Source organism: Sparus aurata, chromosome 19 (genome assembly GCF_900880675.1).
Source record: "Sparus aurata chromosome 19, fSpaAur1.1, whole genome shotgun sequence".
NCBI lineage: Eukaryota > Metazoa > Chordata > Actinopteri > Spariformes > Sparidae > Sparus > Sparus aurata.
In genome coordinates, this window is record NC_044205.1 from 29,066,573 (window position 1) to 29,091,065 (window position 24,493).

Here is a 24,493-nt window from a genome sequence, read left to right on the forward strand (position 1 = left end):
TCAGGATACTGAAGGCAGAGTGTTTAGCGCTGCTGGGACGCTGCCCAGAGGCTCAGTCTGTAGCCAGGTGAGAGGACATGTTGGAAACATACTTTGAGCAACACATTTGTTTGACATGAGTGGAATTTGTAACAAAGACTGCAGGGTGAAAGCAGATTAAAACATGTCCATTTATTCCATGAAATGATGTGAATCTTTGTGTAGAAAATCAAGTGTTTGTTCTCCTCAGTGTGATTGACAGGAGAGATGATCAGAGGAGCAGAGTTTTTACCACCATCATTAGTACATGGACAGAATAGAGTTTGTGAGTGAAGCAGCAGCCAGTAAAGGAGCAGATAAGAGCTGCAGCATCAACGTCATAAAAGGAGAGCAGACCCTCCTCATAATCCACAAACACCCCCACCTTCTCAGGCTGACGCTTCAGAGAGAGACTGACTGGAGGGCTAGCGTTAGCTTTGGACTCATTTTTATTCCTCAACCATATCGTCCAGTAACCATTCTGAGGATTCACTTTGATTAGTCCCTTCCTGTTGATCCACTCTCTGGCCACTCCTAAAGTCCACTTACTCTTCCCTTTAACTTGAGCCTCATAATAAAACTCTGCTTTGCTAAGACACAAGTATCAAATCTCTCTGGTTGTCTGGGAGATTCTTCTCCACATCACTATCACATCCACCGTAGAACCACGCACACACACAACCCGTTACATTTAAACAACGTCCGTTTGTTCAATCACTTCTCTGGACTCAGCTTCAGTTTTGCTCATTTTCACCAGCTTCTGGATTCTTTTCTACAACAGTATTTATTTGTAACTAACAGAAACGATTACAAAAAACATCTTTCCGCAGATTTTGAGTCACACCGCTCTTAAGGTTCTCTTATCGTCAGTGGCAAGGCGCGTCGTTAGACAGAAAAATGATGTTTGTTTCAAAACCAAATAACAGCAAAATGTACATTTTAACAAGTTTAATTATACATTTATCAATATTCATATTATCACACATAGTAAACCCTAATTATTGCATATTTACACAAGATTTTAATAGAACAAACTCAGAACAAGAAAATTAACAATTAAAAATAACTTATTTGATTATGAAACATTTTATTATATATATATATAGAGAGAGAGAGCCGCCACTGGCTGTTCTTTACCTTTTCCTTCACTAGTGCTGCACTTTGTAGCTTTACTCACCAAACACTCTCATTTATTACTTATTCTAATTAGAAAATCACACCTTTAAGCATCAGCAGCTTCAATTCTGCTAAATTCAATATATTTAGTCGACGGTCTGTGATTTGTTTTGCTTTTCACAAACTTTAATCCTCCATCTGCTCAGTGATGCATTCAAACTTACAAACTCATTCTTAGAAATGATGATAATAAATAAAGCTGCAACATTCACTATCTGTTGAGCAGGAGGTTAAAGAAGAAGAGTTGAGTGATGTTCAGCTTCATCACTGATGAATGTGACAAACGTTGTACTGCAGCGCCCTCTGCAGGTGGAAGCAGTCACCGCCTCAGATATCTGATTTCCACCTTTATTATATTTCTACATCTGTCTTCTGTTTCAGCCAGTGTTGGAGAAAGTACTCTGAGATGTGTGTATTGTAGCAATACTTCAGCAAATGTAATATGATTTTGGGTGTATTTCCTTTGTTAGTGGATGTAAATGGGGGTGTGTATACAGGTTACAGATGATGTGGTGTAAATATAGGAATAAAACTGGTGTGTTAAACATGTTGGTAGGCAGTGGATCCCGGTGGATGGAATCTTCCAGGGTCATCAGCTGTGACTCCCTATAAACAGGCTCCATTTTAACAACCTGGTGTGGTTGTACTGATGACTCTGTGCTGTTTGCTGAGATGGACGAATAAAGAACCACCTCAAATCTCCTGTTGGATCATTCTGTGCTGAACCATCCAGCTGTAACTGTGGTTCATTCTCACAGTGACTGTTGCTGTGAACACACTTTAAATACACAGCAGGCTGCACAACTGAATACACAAAACACACACACACACACACACACACACACACACGTTTTACTCTCCACCACATCTGCTGAAGAGCTGAATCTTATTTTGCAGACTTACAATCAGATGATGAGTCATAAAATATGATTTTTTCCAGCATCATGGATTAAAAAGTCAAACAGTGGAGTGGTTTAACTTGACAGCAGCTCGACTCAGCGTTTACTGAAGTTAAGACCTGATAATACAGATCTGAGTACAGTGGTAATATTACTCTGTTACTCTGGCAGCTGCAGTTTGCTGCTCGCTGTCAGGCTGCTGTTGACACACTGAGACTTGATAGACTAACTCAAGTTGTTGTGGTGTTACAAAGACGACTGCAGCAGCAACATGTCTGTGAAGAAGCTGTTCCAGGACAAAGCTCACGTTGAAGAGCTGAACGTTACCAAATACTTGTTCAGCTGATCTACAACCAGAAACATTGTTCAAGGGAGGTAAACTCAGCTGACCAGGGGAAGATTGTCTGACAGCAATCTGAACTTAGTTTGCTGTGTTTGGTTTATCTGTGTTAGTTTGAGCTGTTCAAGCAGAGGGAGGTCATCATGGAGACACCTGAACAGAACAAAGTACACATGTGATTTACAGGAAATGACAAGAGGAGGAGCAACACTGACCAGGTGGTTCAGGTGCAGCAGGTGAGAACAGGACAGAGACAATAAAACTATAAAACTGAATGTGTTCAGCCAGAGTTCATTTGGAGTCGACAGCAGCAGGACGAGGAAAAGAAGTCAGAGACAGGGTGAGTTTTATTTCTACATAAATATTGTTCTGTGGTCAGAGTCTCTGATCTGGATCAGAACTTCTGACTGTATATGGTGTATATGTGATCCTCTCTTCTCAGTCTGGGTTGAGACTCTTGAACAGACTTGTTTGATTCTCATGTTCTGAGTTCACTGTCAGTGTTACTGGTTACCTCTCAGACTGACTGAAGTCCAGAAGACCACAGTGGTTTTGTTTTACTGGATTTAATTTTATATTCAATAGTTTGTCCACCACTTCAGGTTCAGCTGACAAAATGATTTAATAGTTAATCAGTAAATCGTTTTCAGCAGGTTCAGCCTCAATTAAACATCTAATGCTCAAAGGTCTGTTTTATAGACTTGGATCAAACTGCACAGGCAGTCAAGATATTGTGTTGTTCCAATGTAGATACAATAAATGTTGGTCAAAAGTATCATGTTGCTGTTAAATATTAACAGAATGTGTTAATATTTAACACTGATGACTGTGAGCCTCTAACATCTGAGGTTGAATCATATTGCAAAGTTTTTTTCTTGCTGATTTCAAGCAAAAGGTTCAAAAATAATCAATCAGTGTTTTTGATAAACACCAATTTAAATGAGACATCACAACATGTATTTTAGAATCTTATGAAAACATGTGATTTATTGCAGGACTATTCAGTGAGGTTACATTCTATTGAACAAAGAATAACAGAGAGAAGCTCATAAAGTGATCACACCACAAACCTGAGCAGGTGATCCAGGTACATGAAACATGGAGGAAGCAACCAACAAGTTAGAGAGAAAGTGTGCAGGCAGTTAGTTGAGTCTCTGTTTTGAGTGGACAGAGCAGGACATCATACTGAGGGACGTCCCTTTAATTACACATAAACATGGCCCATCTTTGTAAATGTCACTTTTGTTGAGCATCACATTGGGTGATGAGTCTGCAGCTTCACCAGCTCCATTTTACACCTTCCTCCTCCTCTTCATCTTGTTTCACCTGTTTGTCTTCCTCGTCTTCATGTTGTTCTCCTTCCATGTGCTACATATTTACCTCAGTGCTGTCTGAAGTGCAGAAGATGAGTGATTGTGTGGAGGAAGAGGAGGACGGAGCAGAGTCTGCAGTCTCCAGCTGTCTGTCTATGAAGAGTGACCAATCCAAAGGTCGTGTTCCACTCTTTAGTACTGAACCAGAACCCTCAGACACACAGTAAGAGAACTGATACTAACTTATTTATCTGACTCATTTTCAGTCTTTTCTGATTCCACTGGTTGATTGTGTGTTTTATGTGAAATTATTTACTGAGATGTATTTGCTGCCTAAATCTAACAAACTGTCTGTGAAACTAAAATAAATAATGTGTCTTCCTCTTCTTACCTGTGACAGCTGTCAGTCACCTTGAAGAAAGCTGTAATCTGATCTAAGAGGACTAATACAAACTTTTAAACTGTTGCAGGAGTTTGTGTTTTTAGAGCTTCTTAAATGACATCATAGATTTTTTTTAGGGTGTTTGTGAGATTAATAAAAAACATGTTTGTGTTTGCAGAGTTCAGTCCAACAGACAGAGAGCAGAGTCTCCAGTGTCCAGCTGTCTGTCTCTGAGGAGTCACTGGTCCGAAGAAGGACTACCTCCACACTTCAGCACTGAACCAGAACCCTCAGACACACAGTAAGAGACTGTTTTTACTGTAAGCTGATGTCTGTCCTGTCCAAAGACGACACATTCAGACAAACTCTTTGAAAATTACAGATGATAAAGAAACCTAACTAAAGAATTTATACTGCTAATTTATTCTAACCTACTAACAGTGTTTTAGCCTTCATTTTAAAGTCATGGTAAATATTTTAAACGGTTCAAAACTAAAGAATGTTCTTCAAATGTTTGATTTTTTCATATTTGTCCTCAAAATAATTTGTTGTCACGATTTCATTATCAATCTGTTTTTCTCTTTTAACACGATGTCTGCCTTTTTTAGACTACTCTAGTTCAGGATAATTGGTTTTATGTCTTGATGACTCATTGAATTATTAATTCTTATTTCCAAAGATGGTCTACATGGTGTCATGAGTGATATAATCTCCATTGTTTGTTTGCAGTGCGCCACACTAAGGCTTTTTTGTTAAATTAAAATAATTTATTAAAGCCCCTGTACGGAGTTTTCATTTAGTGTTGATTTTGGCGGCCCCGCTGGACGAAAGCGGTGGTGTTTTGCCGGAATGAAGACTGCATTTCCCATGAGCCCTAGCGCCCACTGTCGTGAAGACGTTGTCTGGCCGGCGTGTGTAGATTTGTTTTGGAAACGTCGGAAAGAAGACGGGACTTGCTTTAAAAGCTTTTTATTTTTTTAGCGGCTATCTACAGCGTGCATATGGACGAGGTAATGTATCTATTTGTATCTCTACTTAATATTATATGCCGCCGGTGAAACAAAGTAATGCTGCTGTTGCGCTGCAATTTCCAGGCTATATATATTACCCACGGTGCTACAGAGCTAGCGTTACAGCAAAGTCACAGTGATTGTGATGGACGTTTTGTTCTAAGTAAGAAACTGAATCATTTATAATGACGGAGGATATTACCGATGCATCGTTGCAGGTCGGCTGGGCTGAGACACACAGCTGATACGGATGCATGATCTAAGACGTTCGTTGTCGTTTTTACGAGTGTAGTATCTTGAGCTAATCTAGTGGTAACGTTAGCCAGCTTTGTTGTAACAACATAAATTCACGTATTGCTGTAAACTACGTCCCGCATTACCTTTCATAAATGAAATAAAATGTACAAACCTGGCTAGGAGGAATCGGGCAAATTCCGGATCAGACTTGAATCCCTTCAAGCCCCGCAACTCTCTCCATCTCTCAAAAGAATCTCCAATGTTTATACGTGTTTTAGCCCTTGCTCGATCGGATTCCCTCTTGGCCTTGCGTTGGTCTTCGGTGCGAATTCTTTTTCTTTTCTTTTCAGTATCAGCCATGAAAAACGTTTTAGCTCGGTTAGCACACCGTAGCAACAAAACAGATATGCCGAGTGTCGTCAGTTCCGGTCTGACTGCCGTAAATCGTTTCGTCAGTGGTCCGACCCGACCACGGCTTTCAGAGATATGGAATTAGACTACTTAGAAAAAGCGTATCTTCACGCTGATGGGCTCATTTGCTGTTGTAGGTAGCAGAGACACATCAGCAGAAACCAGAGACTTTTCTATATCCAGTTAAAAACTCCGCACAGGGGCTTTAACAATATAAATGTGACAGTAACTTGTTTCACCAGACAATTAGAAACTAACTGTGAACAAAAGATGTGATAGAGAAACCTTGGTGTTAGCATGGAGATGGTGGTGTGGAGGTGTGTCACTCCATGGTCCATGTGTGTGACGTGTTGAGAACCCCTGCTGACCAGTTTGCTGAATGGCAAAGCTTCCATGTTGTTATGCTGCTAACATGCTGGACCTACTAGAGACTGTTTGTCCTCATGGACAGATTAAAAATAACAGCAGAGTCATCACATGCTGTGTGTCGTAGACTGCTGCTCAGATATGAATATAAATTATAGAAACAAACATTTACATTACAGACTGAATGCTGAATAAACAGAAAAATAATGACCTCTTATGGATCCTTGTGACCATCTGAGCTTCCACACAGTGTCGGCTAAATCTGGATATCTTTCAACAACAGTGAACGAATCATTATAGTTATAAAGACATGTCTTCACAGAGAGAGGAAGAGGAGGCATGTTTCTGTGGAGGAGCAGCCGTCCTGCTGTTCTTTGTGTCAGGACATCCTGAAGGATCCAGTCTCTACCAGCTGTGGACACTGGTTCTGCAGACAGTGCATCACCTCATACTGGGACCAGCCTGCTTCATCAGAACACTCCTCCTGTCCCCAGTGTGGAAAAAGATCCAGAACAAGAGCTGGACTGCGGACAGTCAGTCAGATTAACACTGCACCAAGTAAGACTGTATGATAATCTGTACATGAGTCACAAAGAAAACAGCAGGAGGAAAATAAACAAGGAAAGGTGAAAGGATTCAAGCAAACTCGTATGAACACGATGCTACATAGCAGTGCTAACTGAAGATGCTAACTCAGCACATTTAGAACCAACACAGACCTAGAAAAAGCATTTAACAATATTGGTGGAGGCTCCTGTTTCATCATCACTGTCATATGGAGACAGTGTGGCCCAGTAGACTGGTGCTGATAAGTGTGTGAACCTGTTGTCAGCTCTATTTGTTATTCTTAGAGCTACTCACTCAGAGCCATCAGGCCTTAGAAATCTTACACAGCAGAGTTTCAGTAGAAAAAGACTTGTCAACTTTTGTTTCTGTCTCCCTTTTTTCTCTGTTGCAGTGAATGTTGGTCTGCAGGAGGCTTTAGATGAACATAAGATCAGTCTGAGGAGGAGATGTGAACATGTGACTGAAGGAAGTGATGAAACAGGAAGTGATGAAACAGGAAGTGGAACCCTCCTCAACAGGATCTACACTGAGCTCTACATCACAGAGGGACAGAGTGAAGAGGTTAATACCCAACATGAGGTGAGACAGCTAGAGACAGCTTCCAAGATGGAGACCCTCCATGATACTCCAATCAGGTGCTGCGACATCTTTAAAGCCTCACCTGACCAACAGAGACGCATCAGAGTCGTTCTGACCAACGGCGTCGCTGGAGTTGGAAAAACCTTTTCGGTGCAGAAGTTCACTCTGGACTGGGCAGAAGGCTCCGAAAACCAAGATGTCAGTCTGCTGGTTCTGCTGTCGTTCAGGGAGCTGAACCTGATCAGAGATGAGCAGTACAGTCTTCTCAGGCTGCTCCATGTTTTCCATCCAACATTACAGAAGGTGACAGCAGAGAAGCTCGCTGTCTGTAAACTTCTCTTCATCTTTGACGGCCTGGATGAAAGCAGACTTTCACTGGATTTCAACAACCATGAGGTCGTGTCTGATGTCACACAGAAGTCATCAGTCAGCGTGCTGCTGACAAACCTCATCCAGGGGAAGCTGCTTCCCTCGGCTCTCGTCTGGATCACTTCCAGAACTGCAGCAGCCAATCAGATCCCTCCTTCATGTGTGGACAGGGTAACAGAAGTACGAGGCTTCACTGACGTCCAGAAGGAGGAGTACTTCAGGAGGAGGTTCAGTGATGAAGATCTGTCCAGCAGAATCATCTCACACATCAAGACCTCCAGGAGCCTCCACATCATGTGTCTGATCCCAGTCTTCTGCTGGATCACTGCTACAGTTCTGGACCACATGTTGACTACAGACCAGAGAGGAGAGCTGCCCAAGACCCTGACTGACATGTACTCACACTTCCTGCTGGTTCAGACAAAGAGGAAGAAGCAGAAGTACGGTGAGGGAGGTGAGACGAGTCCACAGGAGCTGACGGAGTCTGACAGGGAAGATCTTCTGAAGCTGGGGAGGCTGGCGTTTGAACATTTGGAGACAGGAAACATCATGTTCTACCAAGAAGACCTGGAGCGCTGTGGTCTTAATGTCACAGAGGCCTCGGTGTACTCAGGAGTTTGTACAGAGATCTTCAGAAGAGAGAGTGTGATCTTCCAGAAAACAGTCTACTGCTTTGTTCATCTGAGCGTTCAGGAGTTTCTGGCTGCAGTCTACATGTTCCACTGTTACACCAACAGGAACAGAGAGGTCCTGGAGGCTTTTGTAAAAGACTTCACACCCAGGGACCCAAAACCAAAATCTGTTTTACAGATGATATTAAAGTTGTTTGGTCGAGGAACTGGTGGCCATGAGGCCCGTTACCCATCCCTGGATGACTTCCTGAGGAGCGCCATGCAGAAATCCCTTGAAAGTAAAAATGGCCACCTGGACCTGTTTGTTCGCTTCCTTCATGGCATCTCTCTGGAGTCCAACCAGAGACTCTTAGGAGGTCTGCTGGGTCAGACAGACAACAGTCCAGAACTCATCCAGAGAGCCATAAACAACCTGAAGGAGATGAACAGAGATGATATCTCTCCTGACAGAAGCATCAACATCTTCCACTGTCTGATGGAGATGAACGACCACTCAGTTCATCAGGAGATCCAAGAGTTCCTGAAGTCAGAGAACAGATCAAAGAAGGAACTCTCTGAGATCCACTGCTCAGCTCTGGCCTACATGCTGCAGATGTCAGAGGAGGTTCTGGATGAGTTGGACCTGAAGACGTACAACACATCATGGAAGGGACGACAGAGACTGATTCCAGCTGTGAGGAACTGCAGGAAGGCTCGGTAAGTCCAGATGTGATTATCAAGACTGTAAAACAACATCAGTGTTAGAGTAGAGATCCTCCCTCAAGACACGTGTACGATATAAAACCTCCAGAATGGAAAAGTTTTCCTTAAATTAGTATTTAACCTGTTTCTTTATCAAACAATTAAACATGTGTTCATTTAGAAATGTCTATTAAAATCATTGTCGTCTTACTATCTATGAAAATAGAGAACACTAGTAACTTCTGTCATCTTCTCACTGTCTTTCTTTGGGTGATGGAGGCTTCAGAAATGTCTCCACAGTCGAGATTTTAATCCACATTTTGTGCACTGTTTCTTTTTTTAATGCGTCTTTAACGGTTCAGTTCAGTGGAGGATTTTATCATCACCGAGCTCAGAGAAGAAGTGAAGCTGTTACACACCTGAACTCCACTTTACACAAACTGTCACTGATACAATTATTATTACAGCTCAGTATCAGCAAGGACTTGATTCAATATGTGTGACGATACATCGTGATACGATGCATATTGTGATATATTGCACTTCACCACATAGTTACTGAAAATGTAAAAACAGATCTGAACTACAAGTTGCTGTGTACAGTCACACTAGCCTCATTCACACGGCCCTGTCAGTGCAGGAATCATGCAGCGATTCTCTGCATCACCGTCTGTGTGACAGTTTCACTGCGGCTCTGATCCGCCTCCGGAGGTAGAATCAGAACCACAGAGGCGAGCCTGGTTTGGATCAGGGCAACTTATATGAGGAAAGAAATGCTGCAGTTATACATGGAAAAGGTTCTGTCATCCTGTCTGTCCTACTGACTCTGATCACATTTCTGCCTGAAAATGAATGTCGGTGATTATGTGACGCGATTCAGAGCAAAAAAACATGAAACTAAAGTGCATAAAGTTCTTTTGTGTCACTGAACTCATGTAGATGTCTTCATGAATTGCACAAGTACTCTGATTGTGTCCCTAAACACACAGTAAACATCTTCAGAAAATAAAGTGCTTGTATTAATTTCTTATGTCACTGTATGAACAGTGTCCTGCGACACCTACAGGAGGTTGTCGGCATTCACAGCCCGTTTAAAACAAGAATCATTATTTTCAGAATACAGATTGTTGGAGCTGGAAATCAATGAAGTAAATTGCCATTAAATATTACAATATATTGTTGTATTGACATTTTAGCACAGCCCTAATTATAATTATTGTATTTATTCAGCACTGTTTAAACTCAAAATAAATCATTAAATGAATTTACTGGTAGTTGAAAAGCAGAGTGACATCAAAGTTGTGATACACACATGCGAGCACATAACTGAGATTAAAACATACAAGTGCAGTTACAACTTAGTGATTTTACAGCTAATCAACATCATGTTAAAATAGAGTTCAACAAACAAATCACAGCATCTTGGTTATTAGAATATGACACTTTACATTATAGCTGTTTGATGGACACTTTTATCTAAAGCCTCAGATTTCTGTTCATCATGTTGCTGGTTTGGGTTTGACATGTGGACAGGAGGTGCTCATTTTTAAACAGCAGACCTGCTGATCAGTGACTGACCAGCTCAGACTCAACAACTGACCAGCTGATCACAGCCACTCATGTTCATTTGCTTTGTTATTAAACATGCAGTGTCTATTTTTATGATGAAGAATTTTTGCGTTAAAGTTTTTTCTCTGTCATCACAGATTTTATGGTTTTGGACTCTCAGAGATTCACTGTGAAGTCGTGGCCTCAGCTCTGAAGTCCAACCCCTCCCATCTGAGAGAGCTGGACCTGAGTAACAACGACCTGCAGGATTCAGGAGTGAAGCTGCTGTGTTCTGGACTGAAGAGTCCAAACTGTAAACTGGAGTTTCTGAAGTCAGTTCATGTCTTTTTCTCTTATACACTGTATATCTACCTGATTTAAATCTGTCACAGAGGTTTTGAATTTCCTTCAGTTCTCTTGATTTCTGTGTTTATCTGAGCACTGTAGGAAAGTATGTGGTCCTGACATGGGCAACACCATAAATAGATAATGTAGGAGACACTGCTCACACACTACTTTGATATATATATGATTATTAATCACTGGCAATTAATATTACACTCGTTAAAGGGGCACCACCTCCGTGTTTAGTTATTGGAATAATCCGGAGGACATTATTCCAAACACCTAACTGTACCAGTTAGCTTGGACAGTTAGAGTCTATTCAAAATCAATTTATTCAGTCTCAATATTATGAAGTAGTGAATTCTTTGCACGTATCCATCGGTTCTCCATATTAAAATTAAGTTCCAGACAAAGACAAACGATTATATGTTTATTGACTAAATAATTTGGGTAAAATAAAAGACATGACAATTTTAGACAAACAACAGATAACAGAAAATGTAAAGACTGTAATTAGGAAAGTAATAAAGTCGTGTGACCGTCAGTAGATGGTAAAGTTAAAGGGTCGGGTTATATATATATTAAATATCACAGGAGTAATTTTTAATACTATGATACCCTAATCTTAATTCTCTTAAGTTCATAAGATAGTAGTTAGAACTTAGACAGAAGTCAGAACTTTGACAGAAGTCAGAACTTTAGACACCACTCATTCTCACGTGTGTGGATCCAGCTGCATGAAGACGTTCAGCCGGTTTTGTCTGGGAGTCAGGAGGCACTGAAGTTTGGTGTTCTTGAGAGTTCTGGGTTGGACTACGGCACAGCGCGTTGGTCCAGTAGCCAGAGGGGAGGCCGGTGCTCTGTTGAGGAACTCTTGGTCCGAAGGCCCAGCGGGGGTTTCCGCCTTGGGAGCGCTGGGGGCAGAGTCGGTCTCGGCTGGGAGCACATAAAGCCTCTTTTTGTTAAAGACTCCTTGCAAGGCTTGCAACGTTCTTCATCAGATGATCACAGTCTTGAAAAAGACTTTTCTGGGTGGTTTCAAGTAGAGGTAGTCAAGTTCTGATTCTGAAAGTAATTCAACTTCTTCTGAATCAGGCGGTGATACTTTAACAGTATAAAATCAAAAAAAAGGAAAAGAATTTGTTCTATTAAAAACTTGAATAAAAGTAAAATACTTAAAGTAGGGATTCAATTTGCTTGTCTTAGAGCTTGTTGCAAAAATAAAAGTAAAGATTACTTTAAAAATAAAAATAAAAATGAAAAACAAAGAAGTGAAGAGAAAAGAAGAAGGAGAAAAAGCAGGGGGAGAAGAGGACAGGGAGAGAAGCGTGTCCGGAGAAGAAGAGAGAGTGAGAGGGAGAGTGTCTGTTTAATGACCTGCAGCAGGGGCCGGCTGACAGTGTCACACCTCCTGTGATCTGATTTGAGGCTCCCAAAGAGTTAATCTAACTATACTATTGGATTTAATGTTTTGAAATCATGTGTTAACCTTCCCAAAACTTCACCATCTTAAAAGTCGAATTTTTGCCTTCGTGAAAAGATGCAACATGATAATGATCATTTGTCATTCAAAAGAATTATAACCTGATTAAGACATGAAGCTATAAAGTATACAACACATAACCATAAAGTATACAATACACAGTAGAACCAAGGACTTATACATATTCCTTGTAGTTCTATCTTTAACAAAACATATAAGACATTTAACTGGTAAATAATACAAGTATTACACAAGGAATGATGGCTGCAAGTCTCCTCCATCTTCACCAAGGGGAGGGGGTTTCTGTTGACCTCAAACTTATTGAGTAATAAACTTCATTTGGCTTCACAAGAACACAAAGAAAGATCTGTTGAATGACCTTCTTACGCTATTTTTGGAATCTGCTAAAATCAAGAAGTTGGAATTGTAGTTTATCAGTTATTTAGGACGTATTTGAATTTGGGTGAGAACAGAAGACTGCAATTGGAGGAATGGTATGTCAGACCCAGGAACAACAACGGTCGTAAATAACAGTTGGACATGTGAGGAGAAAAACACACAGATTAGGTTTCCCATTAAGCCTTCCCCCACTGGAGAATGTTCCAGAGGGAGAGAAACGTAGCTTAGTAAAACATCTTAAATCACCACATCTATGTTAGAAACCAGTCCTTCTTCCTTTTGGTGTGACCAAAGAAAACTCCATCTGGCTTGACCTTGTTTGACCTAAGGAAAAGTGGTTCATCTTCTTTGGAGGAAGGCGAACAGACCAGATGTGCTTAGTTGTTGTAAATTACTGAGAAGAAGATCTCTGGTGATCTGTTTATAGCAAGAAAAACAACATTCTCTCACTTTGTGGAGAGGAGAGGATTTGCCAGGCCAGGATATGGGGGGGCTTTCAGTCCCATATGCTGGAGAAAGGAGTCGATTTGGGTTAAAGGTAATCATGGCTGAAATGAGACCACTTTAAGATGCAGAGACAAAGGCATGTGTTCCTACAGCACAAATCACGCAGCTCTTTTGAATGTTTGCCAGTCTGAACATTTGATTCAGAATTCAGTCAGAACTCAAACTGGGTCGGTGTTCATACAGTAACTGAAGGATTTATCTGTTATTGTGCTGCAGAATGAAATCAATATCTAAATTCTTGGGACACATCCACGTATGGAAAGTTAAAAGAAAATGTCTTTTTATACATAACCTTCAGGACACAGTGTAACTTCTACATTTATACATAAAGTCAGTCTCTGTCACACACACACACACACACACACACACACGGAGGATACAAACACACTTACACTTACAGGAGCACACACAGACTGTAAAGCTTATTTCCTAATGCAGCTGTTTGAAGCATCATATCTGATCTGTCACCAACAAGTAATGATTCCTCCATTCAGACAGGATGTCACTTTGTGAACAGGAGCATAAATTATTCACTATCAGTACAGTAAGGTAGGATTAAGTGATGGAGCATCTTACTTTACTGAGTAAAGTTTAGAAGATGATTTAGGATGAAGCTCAGAGTCAGTCAGCTGATGTTGATGGAGTTGATGATGATGAAAGTCTGAATGTGTGAGCGGAGAGTGAGTGCTGGAACAGCTGTTTGTAAAGTGATGCATTTACTTAAATACTGTATTCAGGGCTTAAAGTATTCCGGCACCGTGCCGGATATCCGGCATGCAGCGTTTGGCTGCGAGAAAAAAAATGTCCTATATTCATACTTGAAAACATTCGGTTGTGAAAAATAGGGAGATTTTTTTCATTGGTGTATCGGCCCACGTAACAAGGGTCCTTCCCCAGGTGTGTGTATTATTTGTCATCATTTCTTGCCTTGTATTTTAAACCACACATGTCCAAAATTCTTAGAACAGTCAGTGTTTCCCCTAGATTTTTTATAGCAGCTGTGCTCTGAGTTGATAACCCAGCAACACTAGGGGGGTCCGGGGGCGTGCCCGCCTGGGAGAAAATTTTGAAAAATTAGATTTTTTTGTTTTAAAAAAAGTTCATTTTCAGAATTTCGGAATCAGAATCTAAGACATTTGACAAAATAGTGTAGAAGCTGACATTGCTGCTTGAAAATATGTGAACCTCTTTAGCATTAGAGAACTTTCTTAACACTATTTTCAGAAGTCAGTGGGCCACATTGAGAGGGATCAGTGGCAGGGACTCAAATGCACGACTCAACACACAGAGAGCGGTTAAGAAAAGAACTCAAATTTAATGCACAGGGCAAGGCAAAACAGGATGGCAGAAAACACACCAACTGGAACTAAGAGCTGCTGACTTGACTATAGAACTCAAGGAAAAAGGCTGGGCACTTGACGTGACAACAGGACAAACTGGCAAGGACAGACACTAGGCACAGGACTTAAATACACAAGGGGAGGGGGAGACACAGACCAAGGTGAGAACAATCAAGGCGGGGATGCTGCAAATCAGCACACAGGAGGACATGAGGGCAGGAAGTCAAGACACCTGAAACGAGAGGGAAGGGTAAGAATTACAAATTAAAACAGGAAGACCAAAAACCAAAACACATGACCTTAACCAGACTGAGTCTCAACAGTACCCCGCCCCCCCTCCAGGGACGGCCCCTGACGGCCCAGGGACCTCTGGATGGAGCAGATGGAAGTCTCAAATGAGGTCAGGATCCATGATGTTACTGGCAGACACCCACGACCGTTCCTCTGGACCATAGCCCTCCCAATCGACTAGATATTGATGGCCCCGGCCTCTGCGTCTCATGGCCAACAGCCGTTTTACAGTGTAAACCTCCTCTCCATTGATAAGTTGGGGGGGAGGAGGGGGTTTGGAGGAGGGAACCTGGTCGCTGTCCCTGACAGGTTTGATGCGGGAAACATGGAATGTGGGATGAATTCTCAGAGGCTTGGGAAGAGGGAGACGGACGGCTGGATTTATGACCTTGGTGATGGGAAAAGGGCCAGTGAAGCGGGGAGCAAGCTTACGGGACTCAACACGGAGAGGAAGGTCCCGAGCAGACAACCATACTCTCTGGCCAGGCTGGTATACTGGTGCCTCCTTCCATCGACGATCTGCTAGGGACTTTCGCAGGGCAGAGTTGCGAAGCAGTGTCTGACGGGCTCGGGCCCAAGTACGACGACACCGTCTTACCAAAGCCTGAGCAGCAGGAACACAAACCTCATCCTCTAGGGCTGGGAACAGGGGGGGTTGATACCCGTAAGCACATTGGAAGGGTGACTTTCCTGTAGATGAGCAAAGCAAGGTGTTGTGCGCATACTCAGCCCAGATGATGTGCTTACTCCAGGTGGCTGGGTTGTGAGATGCCAGACACCGCAACATGACTTCCAATTCCTGATTTACACGTTCCGTCTGGCCGTTGGATTCTGGGTGATAACTGGATGATAGGCTTACAGTGGCCCCTAGGAGACCACAGAAGGCTTTCCAAAACTGCGAAATGAACTGGGGGCCACGGTCTGATGCAATGTCTTTGGGGAAGCCATGAATGCGGAACACGTTAGACAACATGGCCTCTGCTGTCTCTTTGTGGGAGGGCAACTTAAGCAGTGGAATGAAATGGGCCATCTTAGAAAACCTGTCCACCACCTTGAGTATGGTGGTGTTACCTTCAGATTCAGGGAGACCTGTGATGAAGTCCAGAGAGATGTCAGACCATGGACGGGACGGGATAGGAAGAGGATGCAGGAGGCCAGACGGAGGTGAATGGTTGACTTTGTTGCGGGCACAGGTGGGGCAGGCAGACACATAGTCTTGGATATCCCTCTCCATTCCCGGCCACCAGAAGCGCTGTTTAGCCACAAACAGGGTCCGCCGGGAGCCAGGATGACAGGCAACACGACTTGTGTGGGCCCAGTGGATGACCTGTGGGCGGAGATCAGGAGGCACAAAAAGTCTATTGGGTGGGCAGCCCTTTTGCGGGGTAAGGTTAGTAATGGCTCTTTGGACCTTTCCCTCAATTCCCCAGGTGACAGCTCCTACCGTACAGGACGAGGGGAGGATGTTGGAGGGGGCCTCGGGAGAAGGGTTAGGCGAGTACATCCTCGACAGCACATCGGGCTTCCCATTCTTTGAACCAGGGCGATACGACAGACAGAAATCAAAACGATTAAAAAACAAGGCCTGCCTGGCTTGACGGGAGTTCAAACGCTCAGCTGTCTGAACATATTGCAGGTTCTTATGGTCAGTCCACACGATGAAGGGCCGCTGTGCTCCTTCCAACCAGTGCCTCCATTCTTCAAGGGCCACCTTGATGGCCAGCAGCTCCCTGTTGCCTATATCATAGTTTCTTTCCGAGGGTGAGAGCTTGCGAGACAGATAGGCACAGGGATGCAACTTGTTGTCACTAGCACTGTACTGTGAGAGCACTGCCCCCACCCCCACATCCGAGGCATCTACCTCCACTATAAATTGTCTCTCAGGATCAGGCAAGGTAAGGATGGGGGCTGTGGTGAAACATACCTTCAGTCTCTTGAAGGCTAGGTCTGCCTCAGGTGTCTAGAGAAACCTGACTTTAGAAGATGTTAATGTATGGAATGGAGCGGCGACTGAACTGTAGTTCCGGATAAACTTCCAGTAAAAATTGGCAAAGCCCAGGAACTGCTGCAGCTGCTTATGGTCTGGGGGAATGGGCCACTCCATAACAGACTTAACTTTCTCTGGAACAATCTGCAACTGATCCTTGGCAATGATAAAACCAAGGAATGAAACAGACGGCTGGTGGAACTCACATTTCTCTGCCTTCACATAGAGACCATGCTGTAGTAACCGCTGCAAAACCTTCTGCACCTGCTGCACATGGGTCTTAAGATCAGGGGAAATGATCAAGGTTTTCGTCAAGATATACGAAAACAAACTGGTTGAGCATGTCCCCAAGTACCTCGTTAATCAAGTTCTGAAAGACAGCAGGTGCATTGGTCAGTCCTAAGGGCATTACCAGATATTCATAGTGACTGGTGGGTGTATTGAAGGCTGTCTTCCACTCATCCCCCTCCCTTATCCTCACCAGATGGTAGGCGTTCCGGAGATCCAGTTTCGTGAACACAGAGGCTCCCTGTAGAAGCTCAAAAGCAGAGGAAATTAAGGGTAGGGGGTACCTATTTTTGACAGTGACATCATTGAGTCTGCGGTAATCAATGCAGGGATGCAGGGACTTGTCCTTCTTCTCCACAAAGAGGAATCCAGCCCCCGCAGGAGAGGAAGATGGCCTGATGATACCTGCCCCTAGGAAAGAGTCAATATATTCTTTCATGGCTTGGTGCTCTGGTTCGGACAGGGAGTACAAGTGGCCCCTAGGGGGCATGGAACCAGGAAGGAGGTCAATGGGGCAGTCGAAAGGGCGGTGTGGTGGTAATGAGGTTGCCTTGGCCTTGTTAAAAACCTCCTTCAGATCATGGTAGCATTCAGGAACTTTGGACAGGTTAGGATAGTCTGAGTCAGGGGGTGGGGCTGTTAAAGGATTCTTGAGGAGTGAGTCGGGTGAAGTAGGGGACAAACAGGATTTTAAACAGTCATTACTCCAGTCCTGAACCTCCCCAGTCACCCAGTCCACATGTGGATTGTGTTGCTTTAACCAAGGTAACCCCAATATCACTGGGTGGGCAGGGCATGAACACAGATGGAAAGTCATGGTTTCAGTGTGAGAGTCAGAAATCACAAGTTTAACTGGTGGAGTTACATGAGTCACATTGAACAACAGTCTTCCATCAAGAGCCTGAGCTTCAAGTGGGGAGGTTAACCCTTTAGGCGCCGGGTTTTATTTTAAAAAATACTAGATTTTGACATCTAAATTTCAGAAGGCTCTGGCTTGAATGTAGTTTGAGATAGAGACAAAGTGTAAATGAGACAAATATTGAGAATGACCTAAAGTTTATGAAGGGAGTAATTTTTCCCATCTAATTTGCATATTATGACGTCATATGGTGGCAGCCATATTGGATTATGTAATTTCCATGAAATACCTGGTATTTTGAAAGAGAGTTGAACTTATTTTATCAGATTCATCCCCTCCATCCATTTGTTATGTTGTCCACACATCAAATGAACAGGGAAAAAGTAAATTGTAAGCCAACAGTCGTAAACTAGAACTATTAGTACACCACAAAACTCATGTAAACAGTATGCGTTTTTTTTACCCACCATCCCCCCCATTGGAGGACACTTTTTTTCTTCCCTTTTTCTTGTTTTCTCTTCTCTTCTTCTTCTTTATTATTATTATTATTATTATTATTATTATTATTATTATTATTATTATTATATGATAATAATAACAGTAGGCGTCTTTTAGCTGCAGAGGCCTTATCTGTGCCCATCTATCCAGATAAAAGTTTGTAATATTTGTAGAGTGTGCAGCCTCTCATTGCAAGGCACAGAGACAATAAGAACTATATATATATATATATATATATATATATATATATATATATATATATATATATATATATATATTTACATTTACATCATACCATTCATGAAACCGTGAACTTGGAATTAGTTCATGTCAGCCTAAATACTGATGAGCATTGTCTCCATGTTATAAGATACCAGAAATCATCAGTCAGAAAGAGGGACAAAAAAACTATAGACCTTGAATCATTGCTTAGCTTTCTGTCACCACGATATCCAATTTGCTCATCAAAGGGCTTTATCCATATACTTCATCTCTCAAGTAAGCCCAGCCACCATTACCATTATCATCATCATCATTTCCAGCCCTGTTCTGCCTTCCCCTGTTGCCCCTATGACACCCATCAGCCTTTCTACGAACACTTTGCCCACGTCTCCCCCTGCTATCTCCTCTAGTGTTGTGAGAAGAGTTGGACTCGTGTGTGCTTTGTGCTTCGTGAACACTGCTGCGGCGCATAGCTGCACCGCTGCCGCGGATGGAGGCTACGTGACCGTCGTGGTGGAAAGAGTGAACACTAACGCTGACACCCAGCGCTATTCTCACCACCACCGCTACTTCTACCACATCCATTCGCTTCCCTACTGATACTACGAGTTGGTGTATCATTTCCATTCCCACCTATTGGGCAAAGGATCGTGTGTTAGTGCTTGTGCGCTTCCCTCGCTCTGCGCGGCACCGCCATTGCTATGCAAAGACGCACCGCGACTAGCAAGCTCACTAATCAACCGACCGTCATCTCCCAAAGCTAGATTTTCCACTTCAGAATCAGAATCACCGAATAGGAGCTCAATCACTTCCCTAAGTGTCAACTTTTTGCATGCCATTGTCGTTTATTTCGTCTCAATAACTTCTGAATCCAGCAATACCCCTTCAGCAAAATGGCTTCCTGGCGCACTGTCTCTGCTCTCTCACCCCACAGTTTGCATGGGACTTCCTCGAACATTTTGCATTGAAGCAAGACGTTTTTATGAGCTAAGGTCTAAGTATAGGACGTCTGCCAACTAGTGGTGGGGAGTATGAACGACATGTAACACTCTAGTGGGAGAAAACAGCTGTTTTGTTCAGTACCGCGGTGTCTCGCAAATTTGCGACTCTGGCGCCTAAAGGGTTAACGGTGAAACACAAAGTCTTAACTTAAGGGCTAGGCCCCAGTCTAAAAAGCTTTCATCAGCTCCAGAGTCAATCAGAACTTTCACACTCACCACTTGGGTAGGAGAGGAAATCACAGCAGGGGTCAAAACACGATGATGGGAGGACACTGTTCGGCTCACCAGCTTCCTCCCTTTCACTGATGAGCCGGGGCCTTTTACTGGACACTGCAGCGAGCGGTGACCGAGTTGTCCGCAGTAAAAGCACTGACCCTCCACAAGACGTTGCTGTCTCTCCTCCGGTGTGAGCTTGGTGCTGCATCGGCTCCTCCAAGGCAGCTGGTGATGAGGGCCTCTCCCAGAGGCGATTATCAATCTTGGCACATAGGGCAATAAGGGAATCAATATCAGGGGGCAACTCTAGTGGGGTTAACTGGTCCTTAATCTGGTCAGAAAGTCCATGAATGAAGGCATCAAAAAGTGAAGAATCATTTCAGCCACTATCGGCAGTGAGTGTGCGGAACTCGATAGCATAGTCTGTGACCCTAGCTTTGCCCTGCCGCAAATCAAACAGTGCATTAGCTGTCTCCCTGCCAGGAGGACGATTCTCAAAAATCTTACAAAAAGTGTCAGTAAATAGTTGTAAGGAAGAACACACAGGGGATTTGCAATGCCACTCTGCAGTAGTCCAAGCCTCTGCTCTCCCTGCCAGGTGGAAGATGACATAAGCAATCTTGGTCCTGTCTGTTGGGAAAAGTGGGGCTTGTAGCTCAAAGTGTAGTCCACACTAAACTAAAAAGGCTCTGCAGTCACCTGAATCTCCCGTGAAGCGCTCAGGATGTGCCAGGTGAGGTGAGGTGATGCCGGTGGAAGCTGGAGCTGGAGCAGAAGCTGGAGCTGGATCTGACGGCTCTGGGGCTGGGCTGTGGGACAGCAGTTGCTGGAGCTGCTCAGTGAGGAGCTTGACTTGATTCCCCACGGACGACTGGAACTTTTCACTAACAGCAGCAAGTTCGCAGAGACGCTGAGAGATGCAGTTCAGCTTCTCGTCATGGTGAGAGAGTCTCTGAGACGAGGAGTAAAGGGCAGAGCACACAGGGTCAGAGTCGGCTGAGTCCGTCATGGCCAGTTTGTACTGAGAGGGATCAGTGGCAGGGACTCAAATGCACGACTCGACACACAGAGAGCAATTCGGAAAAGAACTCAGATTTAATGCACAGGGCAAGGCAAAACAGGATGGCAGAAAACACACCAACTGGAACTAAGAGCTGCTGACTTGACTATAGAACTCAAGGAAAAAGGCTGGGCACTTGACGTGACAACAGGACAAATTGGCAAGGACAGACACTAGGCACAGGACTTAAATACACAAGGGGAGGGGGAGACACAGACACAGGTGAGAACAATCAGGGCGGAGCTGCTGCAAATCAGCACATAGGAGGACATGAGGGCAGGAAGTCAAGACACCTGAAACGAGAGGGAAGGGTAAGAATTACAAATTAAAACAGGAAGACCAAAATCAAAAACACATGACCTTAACCAGACTGAGTCTCAACACACATGACATGGAAGCTATTGAGAAAAAAATCATCATTTCTACATATTAATATTCATTTAAAATAGAGGAAGCACTAAAATACAATAACAATAGGTGCGTCTCATTCGTCCAGTTTACTAATACAATCTGCTGATGGAGTCACTGGGTCACAGGACATGGAAGATATTGAAAAAATGTAATTATTTTTGTATTAATATATTTATGCTACGTAATTTAATGACGGTCCCTAAATCAGTCTCCAGTGATTCAGCGCGGCTCTGGGAGGTGAGCTAACCATCCTCCTGCTGCTCACACTGGGTGATCTTAAGTGAAGTCGCAGCTGGACCCGAGTGAATATCCACCGAATATCCAACCTGAAACTTACTTCAGTGAGTTCAATGAGTCGCCTGTTGCAGCCTTCGAATAGGATGACGAGGATTTCAGTCCCTCAACTTAAACGCTGACTTGTAGAAATTATACAAATAGCAGTAATGACAATAATAATCGATTTCAGGATAATTCATAGAGTGTAGTGCTTTCACTGTGTGCTACTTAAATTCGCCATTCACCCCCCGTGATATTAAACCTACAGAAATCATGTCATCATCAAAATGAAATGTCATTATGTTTACCAATACCTGACCCGTGCCTTGCGCAACGCTGAAAATTTCCTAAATACATATGTAGATGCTGAGTAGCTAAAATGAATGCCGAGCTCAAAAGGGGGAAGAAATAAAAGTAACACAATAGTTACTTTTACTGGTAACTAATTACTTTTATATTGGAGAAATTCCGTTACTAACTCAGTTACTTTTTGAAGGAAGTAACTAGTAACTATAACTAATTACTTTTTAAAAGTAACGTACCGAACACTGTCCAACACACAACACGATTACCGGGAGCAGCAACCACAGCTGACGTACCGGCATCAATGACTGACCGGGTGTGGAAGACTTGATAACACCATAAAATACCAAATAACAGCCGGGCCATTTATTTGTTTCACTCACGTAACAGACCAGGTGGCAATTTGGGACAGGTGTTTAATTCCTTCGTCTCAAAAATCCAGGATGAAAATGTCACAAACTTCTCCAGCGTCTCTGTGAATTCTCTGGCATCCTGCTTGGCAATAGTTGTCTTCTGCAAGTGAAGTTGTTGCCGCGGAGGAAACGATTCAGCCAACCAGCACTCGCTGCAAACTCCTCATCTCTGCTGTCACTCACGGTGGCGGACATTTGTTTCTCCATCGCCCTGATCATTTTGCAGGACACTTTCTCGTGGTGTGCCCGTTTCCTGATAAGTCATCCCCCGCATGTTTATCTCAGGCTCCTCGCTAGCCTTCTTCCTCCCTCCAGCAGGCAGCCTGGCCCTGTTGCTGTCCACCTCGGACAGACGCTGAAGCTCAGTTTCTCTCACTCTCTTCTGGTCGACAGAGAAACGTCTAGCGGCTGCTTCTCCAGAGTTTTTCTCTGCATATTTTAAGACAGAAAGTTTGAATTTCAAGTCATACTTTTTATTTTGTTGCTGCACCGGAGCCATGGGGATCATCAGTGTGATACTGACTGACAGAAAGCAGCACAACACGTGAAAAAGGCGAAGAAGAAAAACGTGCAGTGTCAGTGGTCACGTCTTCTTCCTTGATTTAAAAATAAATAAATAAATTAGACCTGACATTTCTTTGGAACCGGCGGTTATTCACCAACATATACACCTGCACCCGGCGTTTAAAGGGACCCTGCGGTTAATTGAAACCCGGATATTATTTGGTCATTTACGGGACGTGCACGTTCATCGCAGAACATGATTTGTCTTTCAAGCTCTTCGAACACCTGGTAAATGGATGTAAAAAATGCAATATTTGAAGATAAAATTGCTCTGACAAAACTGTCAATAGAGTAAAAACTCAACACAGGAAAGTGATTATAGCCAATGCCTCAGTTCTTATGCTGGAATTGAAAGATGTCCTGCAATGTCTTCCAGTATAATCTAAAGATATTGATCATTTTAAATACTTTTAGTGATGAATATTTAATAATTCTATTGATCCAGACCTGACTGTGATCAGCAGCTTGTTATGAATCTGTGTTGACATGAACAGCTTTATGAATGTTGTGCTGACATGTGGATGATGTCTGTAGAAGGCTGATGATGATCCACAATAACACAATGACAAAGTCTCTCTACTCATTTTAGAGAAAAGCTCATTGATGAGGACACAGTAATGTTGAGCTACACATTTAAAACCTGAACACATCTGACTGGATTATAAAGTGATTTTTATCTCCATCATTTATTCTTTATTCAGATTGGACAGCTGCAGTTTGTCAGAGATCAGCTGTGCTTCTCTGGCCTCAGCTCTGAAGTCCAACCCCTCCCGTTTGAGAGAGCTGGAGCTGGGCAGAAACAAGCTGCAGGATTCAGGAGTGAAGCTGCTGTGTGATTTTCTACAGAGTCCAAACTGTAGACTGAAAACTCTGAGGTCAGTTCACTGACTCTCTTACTCTTGTATTGTTGAATAAATATTTTGAGTTTGAATTCATACATTATTTACATCGATAAAGTTATAAATCTCCTTTGGTTCATATTTTCATGTTTTTTTAATCTAAATTCAGTCTTCAGACTTCTGTTTCTTAAAATAATTGTAGAAAATGTTCAGTTAGTTGTTAAAGCAAATTAATGTTTATGATTTAATCTGTTGACAGAAGATCCTCTGAACTAACATTTGATTTACACACATTGGATTATACATAGATTTTTATCTCCAGCATTTATTCTTTATTCAGATTGAGTGGCTGCAGTTTGTCAGAGATCAGCTGTGCTTCTCTGGCCTCAGCTCTGAAGTCCAACCCCTCCCATCTGAGAGAGCTGGAGCTGAGTGTCAACAAGCTGAAGGATTCAGGAGTGAAGCTGCTGTGTGATTTTCTACAGAGTCCAAACTGTAGACTGGAGAGACTGAGGTCAGTTCACTGACTCTGTTACTGTTGTTTGAGTTTACATTCATACATTACTTAGATCCATAAAGTTATGAATCTCCTTTGGTTCATATTTTCATGTTTTTTTAATCTAGATTTAGTCTTCAGACGTGCACATGATTTTAGAGAGGCTC

At 42.9% G+C, this 24,493-nt stretch overlaps 1 protein-coding gene across 1 annotated transcript in view; it reads left to right on the forward strand.

The window, feature by feature from the left end:
- Positions 1–2,757: 2,757 nt before the first annotated feature.
- Positions 2,758–24,493, forward strand: part of LOC115569880 (NACHT, LRR and PYD domains-containing protein 14-like) — a 66,453-nt gene continuing 44,717 nt past the window's right edge. The window contains exons 1-7 of the mRNA XM_030398085.1: positions 2,758–2,773; positions 3,819–3,969; positions 4,307–4,429; positions 6,475–6,710; positions 7,111–8,488; positions 8,552–8,995; positions 24,171–24,344. Coding sequence (XP_030253945.1) covers positions 3,839–3,969; positions 4,307–4,429; positions 6,475–6,710; positions 7,111–8,488; positions 8,552–8,995; positions 24,171–24,344 — 2,486 coding nt within the window. The 5' untranslated portion in view covers positions 2,758–2,773; positions 3,819–3,838. The remainder of the gene's footprint in view (positions 2,774–3,818; positions 3,970–4,306; positions 4,430–6,474; positions 6,711–7,110; positions 8,489–8,551; positions 8,996–24,170; positions 24,345–24,493) is intronic.